The sequence below is a fragment of the Crocodylus siamensis genome, chromosome 7 (genome assembly GCF_052110815.1).
Source record: "Crocodylus siamensis isolate JL-2025a chromosome 7, ASM5211081v1, whole genome shotgun sequence".
In the NCBI taxonomy this organism is placed as follows: Eukaryota; Metazoa; Chordata; order Crocodylia; family Crocodylidae; genus Crocodylus; species Crocodylus siamensis.
Window position 1 is genome coordinate 94,819,958 of NC_143401.1, and position 22,298 is coordinate 94,842,255.

The following is a 22,298-nucleotide window of genomic DNA, read 5'->3' on the forward strand; positions in this document are numbered from 1 at the left end:
CTAGGACTACCGGAGTAAAATTACTGCTCGGTGTGAGTAAGACTGGCCAAGCTTAGCTCTCTATCAGCTACCGGAAATCCAGCTGCTCAACACAGACCTGTTTCATGCGAACGGCCTAGACCCTGCTCGAGACACTCTCAGACTCCATCCCTCCAGGTCAGTCATTTTGGTCTTGCTACGATTGGATTATTGCAGTTATCAGGAAATGTCACACACAAAAGACAAGAAGCTTCAGACGAACACGACTCCCCCAGAATGATACTGTGACAGAAATACACTTGACAGAGAAAAAGTAATAACAACAGCTATTTCGGGAACAAAAGGAAAAATACAATAGATCTGATGACTCAGTCTTCTGGTCCCTGATGGAACCGTTAAGTGGATCCCTGTCGTATTTAACCTGATTCCTCTGAATTAAACACTTCCATTAAAAGTTTCCCACAGTTGCTTTAATATTTAATTATGTATTCCACCAAAGCAAAGATCAAAATCTTTGCAAAGGTTTTTTTTTCTTTTCCTTTTTTATATGAAATATTTATCAGCATATCTCTTTGGACTAGTTTTTTTTTTTTATCCCCGCGGCTGGGAGAGAGCATTCCATGTAGAAACCAGTTTCAAAACATTTTATTGTACAGCTCGAGAGTTTTCTCTACTTCAGCACCTCGTGCCGTGACTTTGTCATATCACTCCTTAATGAATGATAATTAAATCTCTTCTGGCTGAAAAGGTTGGAGGGCTCATGTGAAAACAATTTTTTAAAGTTATAAAAATTCCCCGTTTCTCCTCCAATACAAATTAAAGTGCAAAAGTTTTCCACGTTTCATGTCCGTATTTGAATCGGGAGAAACAACTTATGCTGGAAAAAGATATGTTCCAGACAGCATCTACAGTCTACCTATTTGAAAAGACATAATTATGTCACTGTTTACTTACTGTGGTAAACCAAATTGCACCCTTTAATGTGCACTGCGGACAGCAGCTTCCTCAATCTTTATCAACAGCTGAAGCAAACAACGAATAAACTAAAGGATATAGCACTGGCATGAAGAGCAGTCACATAGGTGTACCTGAGCAAAGAGCTGTCAATTTTATTTGAACCTAAAACAGTGTGTAAGCTTCCACTTATTCCTTTTTCCTTCTTGTTTTGTGTCCTTTCTTTTATATGACTTAAGTCATTAAAAATAGATAACCAGCACGTGCACGTTGCAGAGGGAGGTGAAGGGGATACAGCGGCGCTCCTCAGAGCAGGATTAGGGAAGAAATATCAGTGCATGTTGCATCTTTGCAACTTTACTGATGTGAGGTTGGTACCATCGGGGCCAGAATTTGTTTCCATGACATAATTACGGCCGTGCTGGCTGGCGAGTAAACGTCTCAGATGAACACAACGCAATGATCTCAAAAGGGAAGGTTTGATATGGTCTATTCTTTAAAACTAGTTCTCAAACACCCCAAGATAAACTGAGTTCAGCAGGACAAGCAGGGAACGAGACCTGCAGAGATGACTCCAGATTAGGCCATCACCCTGGGAGGTTGCTTGCCGAGCGCGAAGCCTCCACCTGTGAAGCGAGGAACGTCGATTCTCTGCACAGGGGAGTCCTGCTCCATGGCAGCCAAGGCTCGTTCCTTCTCCCTTCAGAGAAAAGAGGGGAAAAGAAGAAAAAAAAGGGTGCAATGTGTTTTGCTGTAACAATGATATTTTCAAATGGAACAAGCCTGCATGCTCCAAAATGTCTTTGATGCCGCTGCTGCAACAAGAGATCATTAAAAAATGTGTTGATTAAAGCCTGTTAGGCTAAACAGCCAAGACTGGGTGTCTGTTTGGATCTAATTATGTGCCTATGGATGGTATGGGGAATTATTAAAAATTAGAAATAAATGAGCTCTTGCAATGTTCCCCTCAAAAATGGTCCGCACATCCCATTAGATCTAGAATAAGCATGAGCTTTGTGACTTCAGTTTTCTAATCACTGGCCCATTCTGCCAAGTACACATTTGTTTTCAAACAAATCAGCTCCACGCATCAAAGGCAAGATGGGGAGAATGTTTTTCTTTCTTGAATCTTAATGAATTACTAGGGTTATCTGTCTTCAAATCCTAACAAAGTTCCACTGGTAATTACCCGGGCTCTTCTACTTGGCAAAAACCAGCACTTCCTCTGAACGTGCATCCAGAGCCTCGGCGACATGCCTTGCCCCGTGACAGCCTGAATTGGGTGGCCCTAAAAGAATGGAGCAAGGTTTAGGTGATCCCTCTTTGCAGAGTCTGCACGGCAAAACAATGCAAAGGAAAAGGCTTTTTAATTTACTGTGAAGTGCCTCAAGGTTTCAGGAAGAGATCTGAAATCAAGCTGGAGATTGTTCAGTGCTCCTTTACTGTAGCAGCAGATCTCTTGGCCCTTCACAGGAGAGACCAGCATGCACCGAAACGGAGGCACAAAGAGGTGAGGGCTTGAACATCTCCTCTCTGCCCTGCTGCGTACGCCAACCCTGTCTCTTGACTCCTAGGTTGGGGTCCCAGTGAAAGCAATGGCTTCCTGGAGCTTGCATTTCCACTCCGCCCCCCATTACTCTGTGGAAACAGAGGAACGAGCTCAGTGAAACCCTTTAACACTGCAAGCAATGGTTTCTTGTTGCACGGTTAATTCATAAAGAAGTGGGCAAATCAGCAAAGATGGGCTTAGACACATGTGAATATGCACAAGCACTTTTCAGTGATTATAATGAAGTCAATGCAGGGCTAATGAAAGAAGGCAGGCTGACAGCACCGAGGACTGATATGCTTCACTTAGACAGATAACATCCGCTTGCCACTGTACTTCAATCCAAACCCTGAACCAAGTCCAGACTCCACATTCATTCTAGCCCCCAGCTGGGACTCCCAGCAAGGGGGCCAATTAGGGCGGTATGCTTTTTGCTACTGATTTCTGTGCACTGGGTACTGTTTCAAACAGCATCACTGTGCTGCTGTCAGGTGGCAGTGCCTTTCACTCCGTACCGACTGCAGTCAAAGCAGATGTGCATACAGGGCAGGGCTGCAGGGTCACACTAGTGGCACGGCGGTAACTAAAAGCTCCATATTCCATTACTGATCTGCTGAGATCAAACTAGGGGTACAGTGATGGAGAGGAGCAGGAGAGGTAACAGAGCAGAAAAGCAATGTGTAGCAGGAAGGGGGCTTTTGGGGAAGGCTGTCAGGCAGAGAATAAGGGAAGGGGGTTCGATGCAAGCTCACCCTGTGCCACTCAGTCATCCGTCATTGCCCCTTGGACATCTATAAAATGCAAGACTTTCAGTCCCTGAACAGGCCGGTCTCATGCAAGTCAATAGCTGCCAGGAGAGGGCACCTCTTGAAGACGCTCCAGAGAGCTTAACCGGGTAGTCAGCAATGATAATGCTCCTGCAGCTACAGGATCCGCTTTTATCCACCACTGCATTTATATCAGACACACTGCTGTCACTTCCCACAGCAGCACAGATGCATCAGCAGTTAATAATTATTTGGCACTTAGAAGTACCAGAGATGATGAGGATCACGTGATCTTGATCGATTAAATCTGGAGCAACTGTGGCAGTGTTGAAAGGCCAGGATGTGGCTTTAAGGCACGATGCGGCATTAGGGAAAAGGAGAAACTGCCATGCCCATAGGGGTATTACCAAGCAGAGAGGACCCTGTAGACAGAGGCTACAAGGTGAGTTAGAGATGCCCAAGGGGAAGGGCCCTGGTGTACAGCTGTCTGATGCAGGAGGCAAAAGAGGGCCAAAAGAGTTGAGGGTCAGGGTCGCTACCAAAAAACAGATCCTTTGCTCAAGGGACTGCAATTGCACCTGGCTCCAGCAGGCCTCATGGACCATTATACAAAGGGTATAAATTTAGCATGAACTCTTTAACTTGCATGGTAGGTTTGGCATCAACTGACCAAATTCCACATTGCAGCATGGGTCTGCAGATGTACAATTGCTCCACGTTACATTTTCTGTTTCTTACAAATAGCTATGTCCTGAGCAGTGTGTTTTTTTCAGTTAAGTCGTAACAGGAAATTAAATCCAGGAAAAATTATCCAGCAAAACACGACTAGATTTCTCTTCTTCTAATGCAGGGAAGGAAACATGAAACCAGGGTCCACAATGCAGACATTAAAGCTGTTGTCAAGAGACACTTAGCTGCTGGAAATGGACTCGGGATATTATGGTAGCCTCACATATTGATCCTAAAACTGCAGGAAGGCCATTAGCAGTGAACAATTGTTGCTAATTCCAAACATCAAGGCAGCATTATGCAATTTGCAGATGAACAAAGGTCACTGTTTATCACCGACTACTTTGGTAATTCAGTCTTCAGAGCTGTTTGCTCTCTGAAATATGATTAAGGCAGAGATGGATGCCATCCATTTAGAATTACGCTCAGCAGAAAGGAAAAATAGGGTTCTTGGTGCACGACACAGGGTGACAGGCAGGGGAGAAGAGCGGTGGCTAGAAGACGGGCTCATGTAGAAGACAGCTAACTACAACCGAAGTCATCCAACTGCAGAAATGCAGTCCCCTTGCAACTTCTCCTTAGTGGGGAAAATCAAATCCCAACATTTCCAAATGGAGCTGGTAATTTGCCAGGGAGAATCAAGCATGGGGCCTAATTCTCCAAATGCACTGAGGCTCTGCCCTCTGTAAATTAGGCCCCTTTAAGGTATCTCAACTTGAACCACTGCTGAAAATGGAGGGCAGCAGCTGCGCACTGAGATGGAGGCCCATTCAGCACTACTAAGTTTTTCCTGGCATGGCTATGTCTGCTAGGTCAGCGCTGCCAAAAAAACCCTGACATAAAAACAGGCAGGCTGATAGAAGACAGCTTTTGTCTGCTTATCTTTCTCAGGGAGACAGCATAGCTATGTTAGTAGAAAACACAAGCACATCACCATGAGCATGCTTTGCCGGCACAGCTATCACAGCAGGAGCCAGTCGTGCAGACCAGCCCTGCAAAGGGAGACTACCTACCAAACTGCCCAAAACATACCCCTCAAACACCAGAAACAACCAGAAAGGATCCCTGATGCAAGTACAGCAGGGTGAGGAGTCTGGCAATGCCAGAAGAAAGACACAGCTGTTGCAGCAACAGGAGGTGATGGGAAGAAGTGCAGGAGATTTGTCTTCTCTTCTGTAATGGTAAGCAATGAATATCTGGGGTCAGGAGGAAATCTTCAAGCAGTCCCAACTACTGTGGCTTTTCCCATGTCTCTGTGGCACCTGGGGACACCTCATCCTAACGCTATGAGCAAGCAGCTGCCGCCTTTAGAAAAAATGACAGCCCTCACCGGGTTGCTCTTGCAGCTTATTACATTTTATAAAATGCCTTGAGTGGTGCTGAGGAAACCTTCACCAGATGCCCATGAGATGGCTGGTTACTCCTCTGTGTCCATACCCCTACCAAAAAGAAACACCTGATTGACGTCAATAACCCAGACTAGTTTAACTGGGCTTCAGAAGAGAACAAGGCACATGGACCATGGACCACAGTAGGTAGCTAAACCCAGCCAAGACCAATGTAAAGTGACACAAAGGAAACCAAGGGAGCTATCGTGAAGAATTAGCACAGACAGTGAGATAACCCTCCATAACGAATGTCCTCGCTCAGGGTACAGTGGTTAGGCAGGGTCTCCACATGCAGGGATATGCAGATCAATGGGCAGACATAACTATCATTATTCCTTACTTGGCCTGTTGCTCCTTGCGCTTCTGAGTGAGGTATTTCTTCTTGACGTCCAGAAGCTCATTGGCAAGTCTCTCGATTTCATATTTGTACTCTTGACTCTGGGACTCGTACATGTTCAGTTCAGAAGACAAAACCTAGCAAACCAAAAGCGAAAAGTAAGGTGCTAGCGTCACAAAGGGGTATCTTATTTCTTTCCCTTTTCTCACATCTGATAAAACCTCTGCCCCTCTAAAGACAGGTTACAGAGCTAAGGCTGTGCCCTGGGGGTAGAGTAAAATGTCTGACCCGTACTGTGTTTCTTTTGAGCAGTGCTAGCACTCGGTTTGCTGGGACCCAAAAGGAGGGGCATAAAAACTGAAAAGGTAGGAGATCTTCAAAGAGCATGAGATTCATGTTGGTAGCCCAAGTAATTTTTCATTGCATTGCAGGAGCTTGATTGTACAATTTATATAAAAAATTTATAGCAGTGGAAGTAAAGCAGTAATGGCAGATTTGTGTGGTTTGGAGAAAAACTGTGGTTCCTAATGTGAAAGTTGGGCAATATAATGAGAGGGAGCTGAGAGGGATGATGTATAACACGAGCTGGACATTTCCAAGTACCTTAACCGCTTGCAATTAGAGTTGTGCTTTCTCTCTTTCCCAGCCAGAAATGGGCTGGCTGGAGTCTAGACTTTCAAAGGCTAGAGCAAATGTTACTCTGGAATTTTTCCACCATCTGCCTTTATCATTACATCATGAATGTTTCTAGCTGACGGGCAATTTCAGACATATCTGAAAAGTTATCCTGTTCCAGTAACACTAATGGACCGCTCCTGTGCACCCTTTTGGGACCTTCAGAAGCACTGGTTTTCAGTCTGACATTATGAGTTTCCCCTTGTTAGAAGCAAATAAGAATTGCGTAATGTGCGTTGTCCATGAAGACCCGTTGGATGACAGAAAGCAATTAAATGCGCATGGGTAACATGGCATCAAGCATTACGTGCAAGGGCACGAATTCACTGCCTTTTAAATCCATTGACCTTAGTGGGTCACGTCCATGGTGCTCTCCTTCTTCAGGAAGACAAATAGCTTGGCCTGGCACAACAAAATGGTGCACACGCCTGTTTGCTGCAGCACGTTCTGCATGAGGAAGTGAACACCTACGCGGCAGCAATTTTGCACATTAAAGACCAATGGGAACCCTATGTAAGACTCTGAACCACCTTCAGTCTAGCAGAAGTGCTACTTCTATTTTACATTTTCTGCATTTCTTCCCCCCTTCTTCTGTACAGCTAAGAAGATAGGCCTGTTATGCATATCTAAGAAGATATGCATAACAGGCTCTTTGTTTTTTGAGGGTCCATCTGCGCTTGCAGTTTTCACACATACGTACTTTGTGCAGACATAATTGTGATGCAGTGAACGGGAGACGACTTCGGCGGAGAAAGGCACTAGAGGAGTGACTGAACTTCTGAGGAGATGGCTTCGGCTTTCACGCAATTAAGAACAAGGGAAAAGCAATGCGGGATATATAAAGAGAATTGCTTCTGCACATCATGCTTGCACAGTTTTCCATGATATATTAGCGGCTCTTCAGAACCAAGAAATCCTGCCTTTTCATGACAAGGGGTTAAGACAGATTACTCTTGTCAGCCCTGTAATAAGATGCAAAACTAATGTACATGATGTATGTACTGCGAGAGAAACATCAAGGATTTAGGAATAGCTTCTCCATCTATTTCCTCTAGCTTGGTAAAAGGGGATCGGAAATGTTTTGAACTTGCTTATTAGAATATCTCGATTGTTTAGAAAAAAAACCAGAATTAAGCCTAATGCCAAATTCAGGTGGCATCTCAGCATGTCTATGCAGAACGCGCATTAGGAATAATATCAGGCCTTAATATTGTAATAGGACTTAAATTTTTTCCCCTCATTTGATGAAGCAAATAATCATAATGTTACCAAAAAAAATCTTCTCAGACTGACTGGGAAGCTCACAGCCAGTACAAGAGCTTCTACGTGTCTATCCTGGCACAGAGACGCAAAATAACATTTTAGACCTTCCTACAGAAAGCAGAGTTAATGCTTGTGTACAAGCATTAAACTACCTGCTGTTGCAGAATGGAGAAATGTCATGTAATGGGATCCTGACTCTACCTACAGCTACCAAAAACATCCGAATAAAGTACCAAGGGCAGTCTGTCTTGTGAGGTCTCCAAATCAGGATGCGATGCCTTTCTGGACTATCTGATTCAGAAAAAAAAACAAACCCACAAGCTACTGGGCTCAATACATTGTAAAATTGGATTAAATATGACGTTGATCTAATGGTCGCTCTGGCCTCAACTATCTGCGGATATATGATAAAGAGGTCAGCTTCTGAACCCGACCTTTGTACCTACGCACCTCTCTACCTGCCCTTTGAGTGCAGACCAATAAGTGCACCTCACATGCCAGTGGAGTTGGCAAGTACTTACAGAGTAAGCCATTTTTAGACTTTATTATAAGATGCTACTCCAAAAGAGAGGGCCTATCTATTGATCTGTCCCCAAAGGCTAATAGAAGCAGGTGAGTTGCAGATGATCCTTGGGAGAGGTGCTGCTTAAATGACGGGCCATTTTTTGTTAATTGGGACATTTTAATTCTTCATTTCTGACAATGAATATAATAGCTCCCAGCTGCCCTCTTCAGCTCCTCTGTTGACTAATCAAGCCACGTCTATCCAGTTCCTTTCATCTCTCCGAGTAAATGAGTATTTTCAGCCTTTTATCATTATTGTTCTTTGAAGCCCTCACAAGACGTCAACATCTTTTTGACCCTGCGGTGGGCAGAGTTTTGACTCTTGGGCCAGTGTTGCACAAAGGGAAAAGATGAACGGTCCTTTTTTCTGGAATAACATCAGAAATATTGGTTCAGGAGAAGGCTTCTCAAGGAAGAAAAGCTTGCACATGCCTCACAAGTATGTCGCCCTTTGGCAGTGCAGCTGCATGGAAAGCTTTCAGGAAAGTAACATCACAGGAAAGGGAAGGTATCTTTTGAAACCAAGGTATAGTTTAGAAAGAGTCTCGATTTTAACAGGTTGCTCTTCTTGCCCTTACAGTATTCTTTCTAATCTTTTCTCTCTTGCTCTCCACTTTATTGGATTGCAATATTATTGCTTGTACCGCCAGGAAGCAGTGAAAGCGCCATGAAGAATGACAGTTTTCTTCAGGCACCCTATAAGTCCCGCTGGCTTCTGCAGGTGGGTTTTTGCTCCCCGAGGAGCTCCTCAGCCAGTCCTCCCAAATAAAACACAGTCTTTTCAGCAAAACAAGCAACCCGAAATTCTGCCGTCCTGTCTCTGACACGGGGAGGAGAACCCCTTTTGCTCCGACCTCAGCACAGCATCTCCCCCTCCATGCAGCAAGAGGTTCAGTTCACTGCCTGCTTCCTTCCTTGATGAAAACCACTCCCTCCCAGTTTGTTCCCTGTCTGCTCTCTCCTCTGGTGTTTTAGGCTCCCAGTGGGACACTCCCTCGTTATCCAAATGCCCCACACCTGGGCCTCCTCGACAAGGCTGACTGTTCCCTCTCAAAGGGACAAACCACCCTGTTACACCCCCATATAATGAAGCATGTTTAACTCTTTCCAACTCCACTTAGGTATCAGGGCATTTATACACATACCTTTTCATCCCATGATGCACCGGAGATCCAGCGGGATTAATCGAGCCTGCACGCAAGCTGATGTCCGCTGTGTTGCATGCAGTTGTATAAGTGGCAAAATGCACATCAACGTACACAAAACGGTGGTGGTGCACTTTTAAACTAAAACACCTTCAATATGCTTCAGTTCAAACGCACACTACCAACATTTTCTTCGCGCTGATGCACTTTTCGCCACCTATACAACTGCACGAACTGCAGAGCCTGGTGCTTCTAAAAGCACCCAATGCCATAGTGCATGCATGTGTTCAAATGCCCTGAAGGCCAGGTCCTTGTCACCAAAACACTGCTGAGGTGGCCCAACTTCCCTTCGTTAAGCAATGGTGTAGTCCTACAAACATGGTGGCCTTTCAGCTAGACTTTCTTTTCCTAGTAATCCCATGGAGGGCGTTTCTTACTTTAAGTTGCTTAGTCTTCTCACGGAGAGTGTGCCGATAGAGCTGCAACTGTTCTGCTGCTTCAGGCCCAGGCTGCCGAGCCAGGATGTGCTTCAGTTCCACGTATAGTTTTTCCTTTTCCTACGAGACAAGGTAAACAGGAGAAAAAACACTGCACATGTGCTCTTAGCCATAGAAGTGCCCGTGCTACCTGAACTGACATCAGTCTACCCAAAGTGAAGCAGGCGGATATTTGCAGAAACAAATCTGCTTGTGTATCGGTCTCTGCTTCGCCAGCCATAACGTATTTGAAGTTGCTGTGATAGCAATGGGAGAGCTCATTAAGAAAAATATCCAGCTAGGTCATGCCAAGAAATAAATATCCTTAAACACTGTTGTCAGCAAACAAGCTATGCCACAGAGAGGATAAAACAGCCAATAGAAATGTAGCTCGGGGTGAGGGGAAACTAATTTTGAGAAAATGTGTTTATTGTAGTCCTCCTTCTCATACCCCCTACACTGCGTTCTACTAAGTATCGTAGCTCCGCCCACCAAGAAGTAAGCAGTCGACAGAGCCGTCAGCCAAGGCTCGTGTAAAAGAGCCAGTCCGCCCATGTATTCTTCCAAAACAATCCTGCGGAGCAAATAAACATATAAGAAAGCAACAGGCACTCCCACCTGAGTGAGCCCTTGAGATGCTGGGGGAAGAAAGGGAGATTAGAAATAACCATGACAAGCGTAACAACCAGTGAGTATTTTTTTCCTCGCCGTACATGCCCTCTTCCCCACATTACGACAAGACCCATGGGGTAAATGGAAGTAACAAGCATAAGATCCCAGAGAAAGGCCACACCTTGCTGTTGCCTTTGGCTTTCCTTATTGAAAGGCTGCTTCCAACTAAGTTTAGAGGTTGTAAATTTATGTTCTCTGAGGTCATAAATGCATTAGGCAAAGTCTATATCAGGGCTTTGCACATTTCAGTATGTACCTCAGCCCTTTCAGGCAATGATTTCTCATTATTTCACCTAATAATAATGCCAGGAAAGATGAACCAGGGCCACTAGCTTGTTAGACAATGAGACAGAATGATGCCTCTTCTGTATCTTCTGTGTTGGAACACTTCATTTTTTTGCCTGGTTCTCCTAATTCTCACGAGTCTATTGTAAGCCTTATGAGTCTGTTTTTCACCCTAAAATCCCAGCTAACTGGCATTTGTGTTTCTAAGAGAATCTCAGCTTTCATTTGAAAAAAAAAAATAAGTTTCTAATTTTGGGGCTTTTAGAGAAAAGCTTGAGAGTGTGACCTGAATGCATGCAAGTGGCTGGAAAAATCAAAATGCGAGGAAAAAAAGACATGCAAAACTTTGGTTTTTAAAAAAAGAGAAAATGCCCCAGGATTTTTAAGCCAATCTTAGAGGGAGGTAAAGTAGGGGGACAATGCAGCTCATGATTTCTGAACAGCTGGAATTGACAATGGTGCGTATTAAATGAAACTTCAGAGTCAAGTTTGTGTCTTTGAAAGCAAAAGAAGAACAGGTGAGACAGGAACGTGCCAAATGGCTATACTGGTCTGATGATCCACTGTGTCAGAAGTAGCCAGGATGTCGAGCAGAGCTGGGGAACCAGGGAAGCAAAGGCCAGGGCTGTGAGCTAAGGTCCTATAAGACATGAGAGTATCAGGGTAGAAGCAGACATTGCCTTTGTGCCACCGTCGAAAATTTTATGGCAGCACAAAGACCAAGCAGAAAGACATCCATACTCCTCGTCGTGCCACCAATGCCCAAAATTTGTATCCGGGGCATAGATGATATTAATATGTTCTGCTTTTTGGGCTTTTAGGTTTATGACAGGAGAGCACAATCAGTGCAGAACTGCCCGCGCTCTCCAGCCACCCTGGGCAGGCATGCCTGGGACTTCAGGGGCCTGATCCCACGTGCCTCAGGAACAGGATTTCCCAGTGTGTCTAGGATCGGGCCCCTGAAGCCCGGGAGCACCTGCCTGGGTTCCCCCACTTGGGATCCCATGCGGATTTGTCAGCACTCCAGTGAGACACCAATCAGCTCAGTGATGGCCCCCGCCCCGGGACCATGCTGGAGCGTCCACCCTGACCCAGTGCAATCTCCAGGGTGCATTTCTGCAAGCAAGGAAAGCCGGGGTTTCCCCGCCTGCTCACCCCAGAGATTGCCAGGGCACGTCTCTACACACCGCCCATTATCCCATAAGATCAATGGGCGGTGTGTGTTTTGCTCAGTGAAGTGGATCGGCAGTCCTGAAGCACATCCCAGCACAGCCGATCCACTTCATTTGGCTGAGCCTCTTTCTACCCTTAGTGGCTTTAAAATGAGCCTGTCCTTTGCCACGTTCTCTAACCACCAGCCTCCATAAAGCCCTCCATAAAGAAGAAAAGGGGAAAAAAGGGAGAAAGAATTCACTTAAAATCATAGAAAATCAGGACATTGTCTAGTCCAACTCCCTGCTCAAAGCAGGATTGTCCCAACTAAGCTTTTGTCTAGCTGGGCCTTAAAAACCTCCAAGGATGGAGATTTTACCACCTCTCTGGGTAGCTTGTTCCAGTGCGTTACTACCCTCCTTGTAAGAAAGTTTTTTCCCAATATTTAGCTTAAACTTCCCTTGCTGCAACTTGAGCCCATTGCTCCTTGTCCTGTCACCTGCCGCCACTGAGAACATCCTCTTTTGAACCACCCTTCAGGTAGATGAAGACTGCTATTAGGTCTACGTGCCACCCGTGGTTACCGTCTCATCTTCTTTTACTGGGTTTCTTCTATAGCTAATGGGACCAGTGGCACAGGTAAGAGGGATCTGCATTCCTCTAGCATATGCCAGACAGCAGCCTCAAACCTGGGGCCTCAGCCTGCCCACTCATCCCAGTCTGCCACCTTCCCAGCTGAGCATGCAGGCCAGACACAGGTGGTCAGATTCCTCTACGTGGCCCTAGGCACCTGCCCATTGCTTGCTACCAGCTGACTTCACTTTTTCCATTATAAACTCCTAACTTTCTCCCAGCTTGTGCCTCTACTGGTCGTCTTCGGCTACCCGACCCGGCTTGTACTTGGACTCTGTGCGTGACCCTTTGGCTTCCTAACTAGGCCCCTTCCTCAACCTGGCCTGCGGCTCCATCTCCTGGCCACCTGGCCCACCTTGCCTTCTGACTCTGAGCTCTGCTCGACCCTCTGGCTCTCTGACTCGGCTTCTCGGGCAAACCTCCTGGCTACCCAGCACTCAGGTTTTGCACGCTCCTGGTCCCAGGTGCTCCCCCAGACTCTGAATGACTCCCAGCCCTGGCCGCTCACAACCTGGCGTGGCAGTAAAAGAAGGAGCTCTATGTCTGATTCACAAGCTGAGCACGTCTCAGGAGTGTCACTTCCTCGGGAGTCCCTCCTCTTCCTCACTTCTAGAGGGCTCAGGAAGATTTTTCCTCTTACCTATTTATTTCTTCGAAGATGGAGCTACAACGCTCACCGCTGCCAAACAACAAAATGTAATCATGGCACGATCCTCTCCAGTCGTCACTCAGATTGGTACAGGTGATAAGCAGGGTTTTCAAAAGTCGTGCCAAATTTTGCCAACGGGTCTAATTTTGAGAGCTGAGCTCTTTCTAGAAACCAGGCCTTTTAAGGTATCATGAGTTTGGCAACTGAAATCAAAAGCCACTTCTGAAAGTCCTGACCTTCCTTAGATGTTGAATCCTTGACGTGGGGGAAACCCCTTAGGAAGTGATTTTCTCACAGAACAACTTTTGTGCAATCACCGTCTTTGGTGCAATATGAATTATTCTCCATGATAGGCATGTGATACTTCTATCTCAGTGGAGTTTCACTGTGCTGCTAAAAGGGACTTCTACTATTTTTCCTCCTGTGGCTTCAAACTTGTTGCATGCTTTAAAAAGCTGCCTTGTCAAAATCTGGCTGGTCAGTATTCACGTTCCATCCCTGAATGTATCGCAGACTTGTATTTTGGGAGAGAGCACTGGTAATTTGGATAAATATGTAGCCGTTGATGGACTGAAGGTCTTATGTGCAATTGTTTTCCAATTTACTTCTCTCCAAACCCTCAACAAGAGCCAACCGAGCTCTTCAAACATTGTGCAATGGTGTGTATAATAACCCCATTTACAGACAAAGAGTACAATTCTATTATAAAGAGAATCTATCTTATACAACAGAGACTCGTTAGCTGTCCAATGTATATTGTCTCCATAATCCAGCAGAGGCAGAACCAGCTGCCATGTAATGCACATCCTGTCCTTCCTTGCTAAGCACTGTCCATTTCTTTTAAATCTACTCAATTCATTTGTCACTGGGTTAGGAGCACCATATGTCAGCAAAACATCAAAAGAAAATCCTGGATGCTTAATTCTTTCCTCATCAGCAGAAGTTTGTATGCGCAGGTTGGCATGTCTAAATTCCCTGACATTTTAGCCCAGGATGCAAAAAAAGGTGACTTGTGTATCACGTCTTACAGTATTTACCTTTCAATTTACTTTAAAAATAGCTGCAAGCAGAATAAATTTAAGTCGGTTTTACAAGGTACATCTGATATTATCAGCAAAAACACATTGCTCAAACCAGGTAGAGTTGTCTCCACACATACAAATTTGGGAATGCCTAACAAAAAATGAAGCAGCAGAAAAAACTGAGGAAGGACCTTGACTTTCCCAACGTGCAGGAAGGGCGGAAGGATGAATGGGCGGGGGAATAGGCAGTGTAGACTACAGGCAGTATCACGTACGCTGGTACGCTGACTCTGTGGAGTTCCCAGCTAGTGGTGGCTGCTACGCTGACAAAAAGCACTCCCAAAGGGTATCTATCGCCTTGTGCCATTGCGTTAGCTAGACTTTTACCGCAGAAGGCAGCTCTACATGGCTCTTTGAGCAGTAGATGACATTCATACCTAACTCTCGGTCCCTTCGTAGGCTGATTCACTATGAAACCTGGTGAGAACGAATTCAAAAAATCATGGAGAAGTCGGGCTGGAAGGGACCTCCGGAGGTCATCACGTCCAACCCCCTGGACAGGATCAGCCATCCAACTACAGAAAGGCCAGGGGTGCAACGTGTGCGGTGCTGCAGCTAACATCTGAAGCAGCAGCTAAGGACTCCTCGCCTCCCTTGTACATGGAGCTCAAGCCATTGGACCCATAAAAGCACAGACATAGTAGCCCTCTCCTGGTCTCTTGCCAGCCTACTGCTCTGTGCCACTGAACAGTCATCATTTGCATTGCTCCACGGCGAAGATTTAGGGAACGTCTATGCCATGACAGCTTGGTGGCCAGGTCAGGACAGCCATGGGCATGCCCCACCTGCCTCCTCCTCTGCCCCAGCTCCAGACACAGAAATATACCCAGGAAGATGCTCCATGGTCATCCCCACTGAATAGCCAAACAGGACTCAACAACGTATCAGATTTGGACCGGACGATTTGGGGCATGCTCTGAGCCGTGTCAGCTGGGGTTTGCTTCTGCTGCAGTGGAGACAAAAAACCTTAGTTTCTCCTACCCAAGTTGTAGGGAATCTAAAGACACCAGCCCCTCCAGTAAGTGGATCAGTGCCACTGCACCCTGCCCGGTGGGGAATCGAGGGTAAGGTCCACCAGGCCTCCCTGACCTCCAGAGCTACCGCGGCTTAGCTCTCGCGGGGGGGCACAATGCACGTTCTCCAGATAGCTGAAGTCTTTGACTCTTTATTCAGTCTTCGTGCAAGCAAATCTCCCATGGACATCAGGAGAGGTTTTGCTCCCAGACAAAGCCCACAGTAACAACCGGCCCTGCACAGCTATAGTAGGGCAATGAGACTGCGTCCACTGCATGTACGCCGTGCACATGGGGAGTTTCGGATTAGGAGGGATAGTCAGACTCCAGGCATCCCAAAGAGGATTTCAGTGCCTCTGCTAATACCTGCTGTATGAGTTGGGTAAATAAAACTGAGAAATATTTTTAGAACAATCCTGCCAGTCAAGATTTGTTTTGCAGGAGAGCTCAAAGGAGCCCACAGATCTGCCTTTAGGCTAAGCCATAACAATATGTTTCTGCATCTCTAAGTCTCTGTCCCATTAATTCTGCTGGGTTTTGTTTCTTTCCTCTGAATATGAATGAGGTGCTGCCTTCGGCAGATGCCACAGTGCCCCTGCCCTGCTTGCCATGCAATGGCTGAATGGAAGGAAATCATTTCTTCTGCACAGGTCTGGTCTGCTGGGGTGTTTGGCAAGGTCCAAGGGATTGAGTCTTTGGGATCCCATCTAGTCATCAATTTGCTCAATCCGCAGCCAGGCAGAGTCAGTCTTGGAGCACCAGCGCTGCTTCTCCCAGTTCAACTTATTGCTGCCCAGAGCTGCTCATTTTTCTAGCTCCTGCCTGGCTGAAGGACCCTTGATGACAGGCCTGTTGAGCGAGGCTCCTTTGCATTCCCAGGCAGTTCACCTTCCCTGATTCTTCTTTTACAATTGCCCTCTTCTTAACTGCCCTCTTCACGCAGGTAGCAGCACAGAAAGCCATGCCACGGTGAACCGCTGCAAGAAAAATGTGCTCGGTTTGACATCGGTTTCTTCCCCCGCGACGGCACTGGGGAAACTCTCGAGATAACCCTACTCATTAGTTAGCCTAGTGTATTTTTCTTAACGGGGGATGATAGATGATCTTACATCTAATGAAGATGTATTCACAGCAGAAACAGGCCAGAAAGCCCCAGTTCTCTCATTTTTGCATGCGTGTCTGCCAGGTTAGAAATTCAACACCTATAACTAGTATACTTTCCACATATCATCTGCCTACTTAACTGGCACTGGGAAAAAAAACCCTCATATGCACCCAGGGCATCCTTTCATGAAAAAAGAAGAAGAAGAAGAAATCAGTCAGAGTAAATTTCCTTTGCGTTTGCTCCTGTCTCCAGTAACAGAAGCTCCACCGCCTTCAGCAAAAAAGAAATAGAAAAGAAAGATGAAGATGTAGAGGGGGAAAAAAATGTGCAATTTCCTGTACAGTGACAACCCCCAAAACACTTCACCTAACTGGAAATCCTAATTTTAATTAGTCAGAGGTAGAAAACACCACAACTGTACACGCAATGCAGCTCAACGCAGCTTTGCTGAAGGAAACAGTCAATCAACATGCCACAGGGGTTTTTTTGTTTATTGGCATTATAACCAAAATGTCAAAGCTGTGCTGAACTCCAGAGCCATTTTGTTTATGATGTCATGAAACAGTGCAGTCTCCGAGAGGGGTTGTGATCCCTGCTGTGAGATGTTAAATAGGAGGCTGGAATCTGGTTTAAAATAAGAATATATGTAGTCAGAGCCATTTTACCTTCATAAGCTGCCTGCTTTTTTTTTTTTTTTTTGGATAATACAGTAGCGGTTGGCTCAGGATGTCTATGATTAAGAGTTTTATGAGGCATAGGAGAAATTAGCATATGGTAACCTTCACGATTTTTGTAACAATAGAAGAAAGTTGCCTCTAGCACTGAGATACGTGCAATCTGAACTTTCTCGATAAACACCTTTCAAAAGCTCATGCTCTTTCTTGTCTACTTCAGCAAATCCCTTTGCCGGCAATAGGTTCTTCAAACAGTTTGTATTCATATCATCGGGTTGACCTTCCTTTACGAGTCGGGGGGCAAGGTGTGCACCGGACAAGCTCATTTAGGCTTGAAACGAAGCTGACATTCCTCCGGGATGCAGCAGTGCTAGTACAGGCATGCAGCCAAGGGCTCCAGAGCTCCTTGTGAAAATGCTGCTTCCCCAAATTGAAAGGGATGTTGGGGATGAATTTGCACCACTTCTTATAGTGCTAAATTAGCCCTGCCTAAGACAAATTCTCCCTCCAGTTGATACAAGCGCCTCTGAGGAACAAACTTGTTTCCTTTGGAAGGGAGCCGATTGCACCAAAATGACTGGCATTTTCCAAACAATTTAATGAGCGAAGAAAATACCTTAGAGCCTCTTTTAAGGGCTTCACTCTGAACCCTCTTCCAGGTAAGGCATGCTTAACACTACAAATCACTATGTTTCAGGAACAAAGTATAAACAGTTCCAGAGAAATCCAATTGCTTGTCTTTATTTTTCTTCTACCAGGTGGTGTTGCCTCCCCCTTTTGGCATGGGTGAGAAGTCACCACTGCTCAAACAGGCTAAACAAATTTAATAGGTAGTCCAAGCTCTGCTCCCTGCAAGTTCACTAGCCACACGGACAAAGCGATCATAACAGGTTATGGGCCACAAATTAATGATACAGAAGCCTCTTGCTAAAATATTGGCAGTACTTCTCTTACTGCTAGCAATACAAGGCCAGCTTTTCAGTGGCTCTGTGCTGATGTCAGTCTGTCATTGCAATGTTTACGCTGCATAAAATGAAGAACGGATTAACACTTGTTCTTTTTTATATGTTCACACAGCCAAAAGAAGGAGAGAGATCTGGTGACATGTCCTCTGAAGCTGAGAATTAGTGGTGGCAAGGCATGGACTTATTTGACTATTTCAGCCACCTTCAAGGTGCATGAAGCTTGACACAGTTTTGGCTGAAGAAAGCTAAACAAATCTGTTTCATCTTCCTCTACTGGAATCTTGTTTTAAGTTGTCCTGTGGGAGAGACGGGGAAGACCGATGCAAGTCTCACCCACAAGGAATCTCAACATCCTAATAAGTAAGTCAACAAGGCAGATACTGCGATACTTTTTCCCGGGCTAATCATTATTACAACCAAGATTTCAAGCCAAAAAAAAAAATTTCCATTTTTCAAGCAAACATCATGCTGGCTTGAAAACTACCATGTTGCATTTCAACTTGGGTTACAACATCATTATATGATGCCAGTAGATAATAAAAGCAGACCAGTCAAGGGCAATTGAGCAAGGCTCTATTGTAAATGAATGTTGGCCCTGTAGCTTGTGGATGAAGTTCAGCAGGTGGAGAGAGTCCAGTCTCTTATCAGCTCTACCTCTGGTCTGTTAAGTGACTTCATGAGAAGTGAGGCACGTACAACCCCCCTAAGGTACCCATCTGCAGCCTTGGGCACCTCAATCCTTTTCCAGATCTCTCACCTGCATGATTTAGGAGCCTAAATCTCACTGAAAGACCCTAGACTTGGGTTCTGAATTATGTGGGGTTCTTCCAAAATTGAGCATCTATATTATAGGTCTTAACCCTAATATCTATGGTATGTAAGAGGTAGAAAAAAGTTCCCTTTTATGGCCAAGTGTCTCACTGAATATCTCTTGAGGTCCTTTCCACCCTTATTTCTACGAATAGAGAGATGTTCCTTGGAAGAGGACAGAAGCTACTGAAAACAACAAATCAAGGATACCCGTACAGCAATTTTGCAATTATGAATGCATAGATCAGAGCTCCTCCTTGATTATCTGCAACCTGAGCCAAACTCTGATGGTTCAAATTGTTCCCTCTTAAGCTCCCCTTGTGTGTTCATATAGGGCACTTGTACACATGATGGGGGGTAATCCTTAGGGTTGTATTCTATGTCCCCTAGATTGAAATGGTTTTTTAACTGAAACCCATCATTTCAATTTAGGGGTTTTATTTTTCTGTTACTGCTACAGTGAGGGGCCTGATCCTTTTTTTTTCCTGGCAGAACCTGCCTGCAGCTGGGGGGAGAACTGCTGGTGGGCCAAGTGGCCCCTGAGCTGGGGGGGTGCCCTGGTTCTCCCCTCCATGGCAACAGCACCCCCTGGGGCTGCCTGGGTGGGCTGCTAAATGCCTGGTGGGGTGCAGGGTCTGGGTTGCTTACAGCAGTGATTCTCAAACAGGGTGCCTCAGTGCCATGAGGTGCCACGAGATCCCTTTAAGGATGCTGTGGATATAATATTATAGATTCATAGATTGTAGAGTTGGAAGGGACCACAATGGATCATCGTGTCCGACCCCCTGCCCCAGGCAGGAAAGAGGACCGAGGTCAGATGACCCCAGCCAGGTGACTGTCAAACCTCCTCTTCAAGACCTCCAGGTTAGGTGACAGCACCACCTCTCTTGGAAGCCCGTTCCAGACTCTGGCTACCCTTACTGTAAAAAATGTCTAACCTGAATCTACTCTCCACTAGTTTGCACCTATTATTCCTAGTTACTCCCTGGGGCGGTCTGGTAAACAGTGCATCACCAATTCCCTGTTGTCCTCCCTTGATAAACTTATAGGTGGCTACAAGGTCACTCCTCAGCCATCTCTTGTGAAGGCTGAAGAGCTCCAGATCCCTCAACCTCCCCTCATAGGGTCTTTCCTGGAGACCACTAACCATGCGAGTATCTGCTCCCTGCCCTCCAGTGTTTTAACCTTGCCCCATAATTTGCTTTCATCTGTGAACTTGGAGAGGGTGCTCACCACACCCTTGTCTAAATCACTGATGAAGATATTAAATAACACCAGTCCAGGGACTGACCCCTGCAGGACCCCACTGCTCACCTCCTTCCAGGCTGAGATCGACTCGTCCACCACCACTTTCTGGTGCGGTCCCTGAGCCAGTTGCCACCCCCCTCACTGTATAGGTGTCCACTCCACAGCCCGTTAGCTCCCCTATGAGACTAAGATGCAAAACTGTGTCAAAGACCTTCCTAAAATCCAGGTAGATGACATCAGCCTCCGCTCCTGTGTCAAGGCAGTGTGTGACCTGGTCATAAAAGGCTATAAGGTTTGTCAGGCAGGATCTGCCTGCGACAAACCCGTGCTGTTTCCTTTCAGCATCATTTCCCCTGCTGGGCCTTCACAAATATGCTCTTTGATGATTTTTTCCAGTATTTTCCCAGGGATAGAGGTAAGACTGACTGAGGCCTAAAGTCACCCGGCTCATCCCTTCTCCACTTCTTAAAAATCGGCACCACATTGGCCCTTTTCCAGTCCTCAGGGACCTGTCCAGAGCACCGTGAGAGCTCAAACAGCCGTGCCAGCGGCTCAGCAATGACACTGGCCAACTCCTTCAGCACCTGTGTGAAGCAAAAATGCTGCGGTTCGTTTCTCAGGAGGCAAAGAACTCTCAGACACACGCTATTAGCAACACAAAAGGTATATTTGCAAATAGGGTCAGAGCGAAGACAAAAGACCACACTCTGCCCACGGGGAAAACTTCTCAGCAGGCTTTATCCCCTCTCTCCTGAGCACGTGTGCAGAAGCAGGAACTCTTACAACTCATTTCCGGTTCATACAAACATATATGTAAATACGTCATTTCACACGTCCCATGTGCATTATAATTAACTACTTAAGTATGCGGGGCGGATAGGCTTATATGTATTAGCTGATTACGCATGGTTAGCAAGCGCTTTAGGTTACCAAAAGTTCAACTTTCTCTGTCCCAAGGACAGGATCATTAAAAATTGCAATTACTCTTATCTGCATGAGAAAACTAAGGAGTATATGCTTTACTGTAACAAAGAGATAGTAAATTTGCAAAACAAAGAGAGTGATACCTTAATACAAAGAGCCCTTGGTAGCTTCTCCTCTACCTCCTCCTCCCGCCAGGGAGAGCTGCCAGCTGTGCTGTTCTAACAACACTATTCATAAAGCATTTTTAATAATATTTCTAACATGTGAGTGGAGGTCAGCCGGGCCAGCTGACTTGTACTCATCCAGCCCCTCCAAGTGCTCCTTAACTACATTACCACAGTTAGGTGTACAAATGACAACACAATTCACAAGATAAACCTAGGGGTATCAAACAGGAATCCACAGCATCAAAAACATGCAGACCCGTTGTGGTCTTTCTGAGTTCTTTGCAACAGAAGAACTGCTCTGTTGTGTTTCTGTAGTCAAGAAATGAGGGAAAGCAAAGAGCTGGCATTTTCCAAGAGGGCCTCAAGTCTAACACGGTTGAGAACCACTGGCTTACTGTCTACCCCGGCTTGCTAACAGCACTGCCAACTTTATGCATTGCAAACATATTCAGGCAGTTCAATGACTCATTTACCTTTCCTTAATGAGATAACTAGTTGATTAATATACCGCACCCTGGGGTGAAAAGCAGATTTATTTCCTTCCCAGACATATGCCTGAACGCAAGACTGAGGAGTAAACTTTATTCTTTATTCTGTTTATTTGTTATTTAGTGAGACAAAGCCCTGAGCGTTTCCTTTATGCTTCATTCAAGCAAAGCTCTCACAAATGCTTTTGGCCCTTGATTTTTCAAAAGCACTTGGTCTGGGTGGGGAACATCTCTATAATACAGTGTAGTATAGGCAGAGCTATCAAACTCTCCCATGAATACTAACATTCATGAATTAAGAGTACATATATTAAAATGCACAAAACAAAGTTTGTATTTGACACGTGTCCATCAAGGATGGCTTAGGTGTGATTAAATCAGTCCTGCAGGGTGCAGAAAGCCAGCATCTGATGACCCACCCACTAGAATTTCCTTTCAACTCAAATGAATCCATGAATTCCCCTAAAAACATTAAAAGGTATATGTCTTCATGTAGGCTTTGTAACTGTTAAACCAGATTCATTTTTGCTCTCACTTCACCTTCCTCATCCTTGTACATGGCATCTTTGTACCTAAAATATTTCTAGGTAAAATGCCGTCGGATC

At 45.5% G+C, this 22,298-nt stretch overlaps 1 protein-coding gene across 1 annotated transcript in view; it reads right to left on the reverse strand.

The window, feature by feature from the left end:
• Positions 1-441: 441 nt before the first annotated feature.
• CFAP58 (cilia and flagella associated protein 58) overlaps positions 442-22,298 on the reverse strand; it is a 75,858-nt gene continuing 54,001 nt past the window's right edge. Inside the window, exons 16-18 of the mRNA XM_090057160.1 lie at positions 9,788-9,907; positions 5,707-5,840; positions 442-1,633 (exon numbers count right to left, since the gene is read on the reverse strand). Of these exons, the coding sequence (XP_089913286.1) occupies positions 1,513-1,633; positions 5,707-5,840; positions 9,788-9,907 (375 nt within the window). The 3' untranslated portion in view covers positions 442-1,512. The remainder of the gene's footprint in view (positions 1,634-5,706; positions 5,841-9,787; positions 9,908-22,298) is intronic.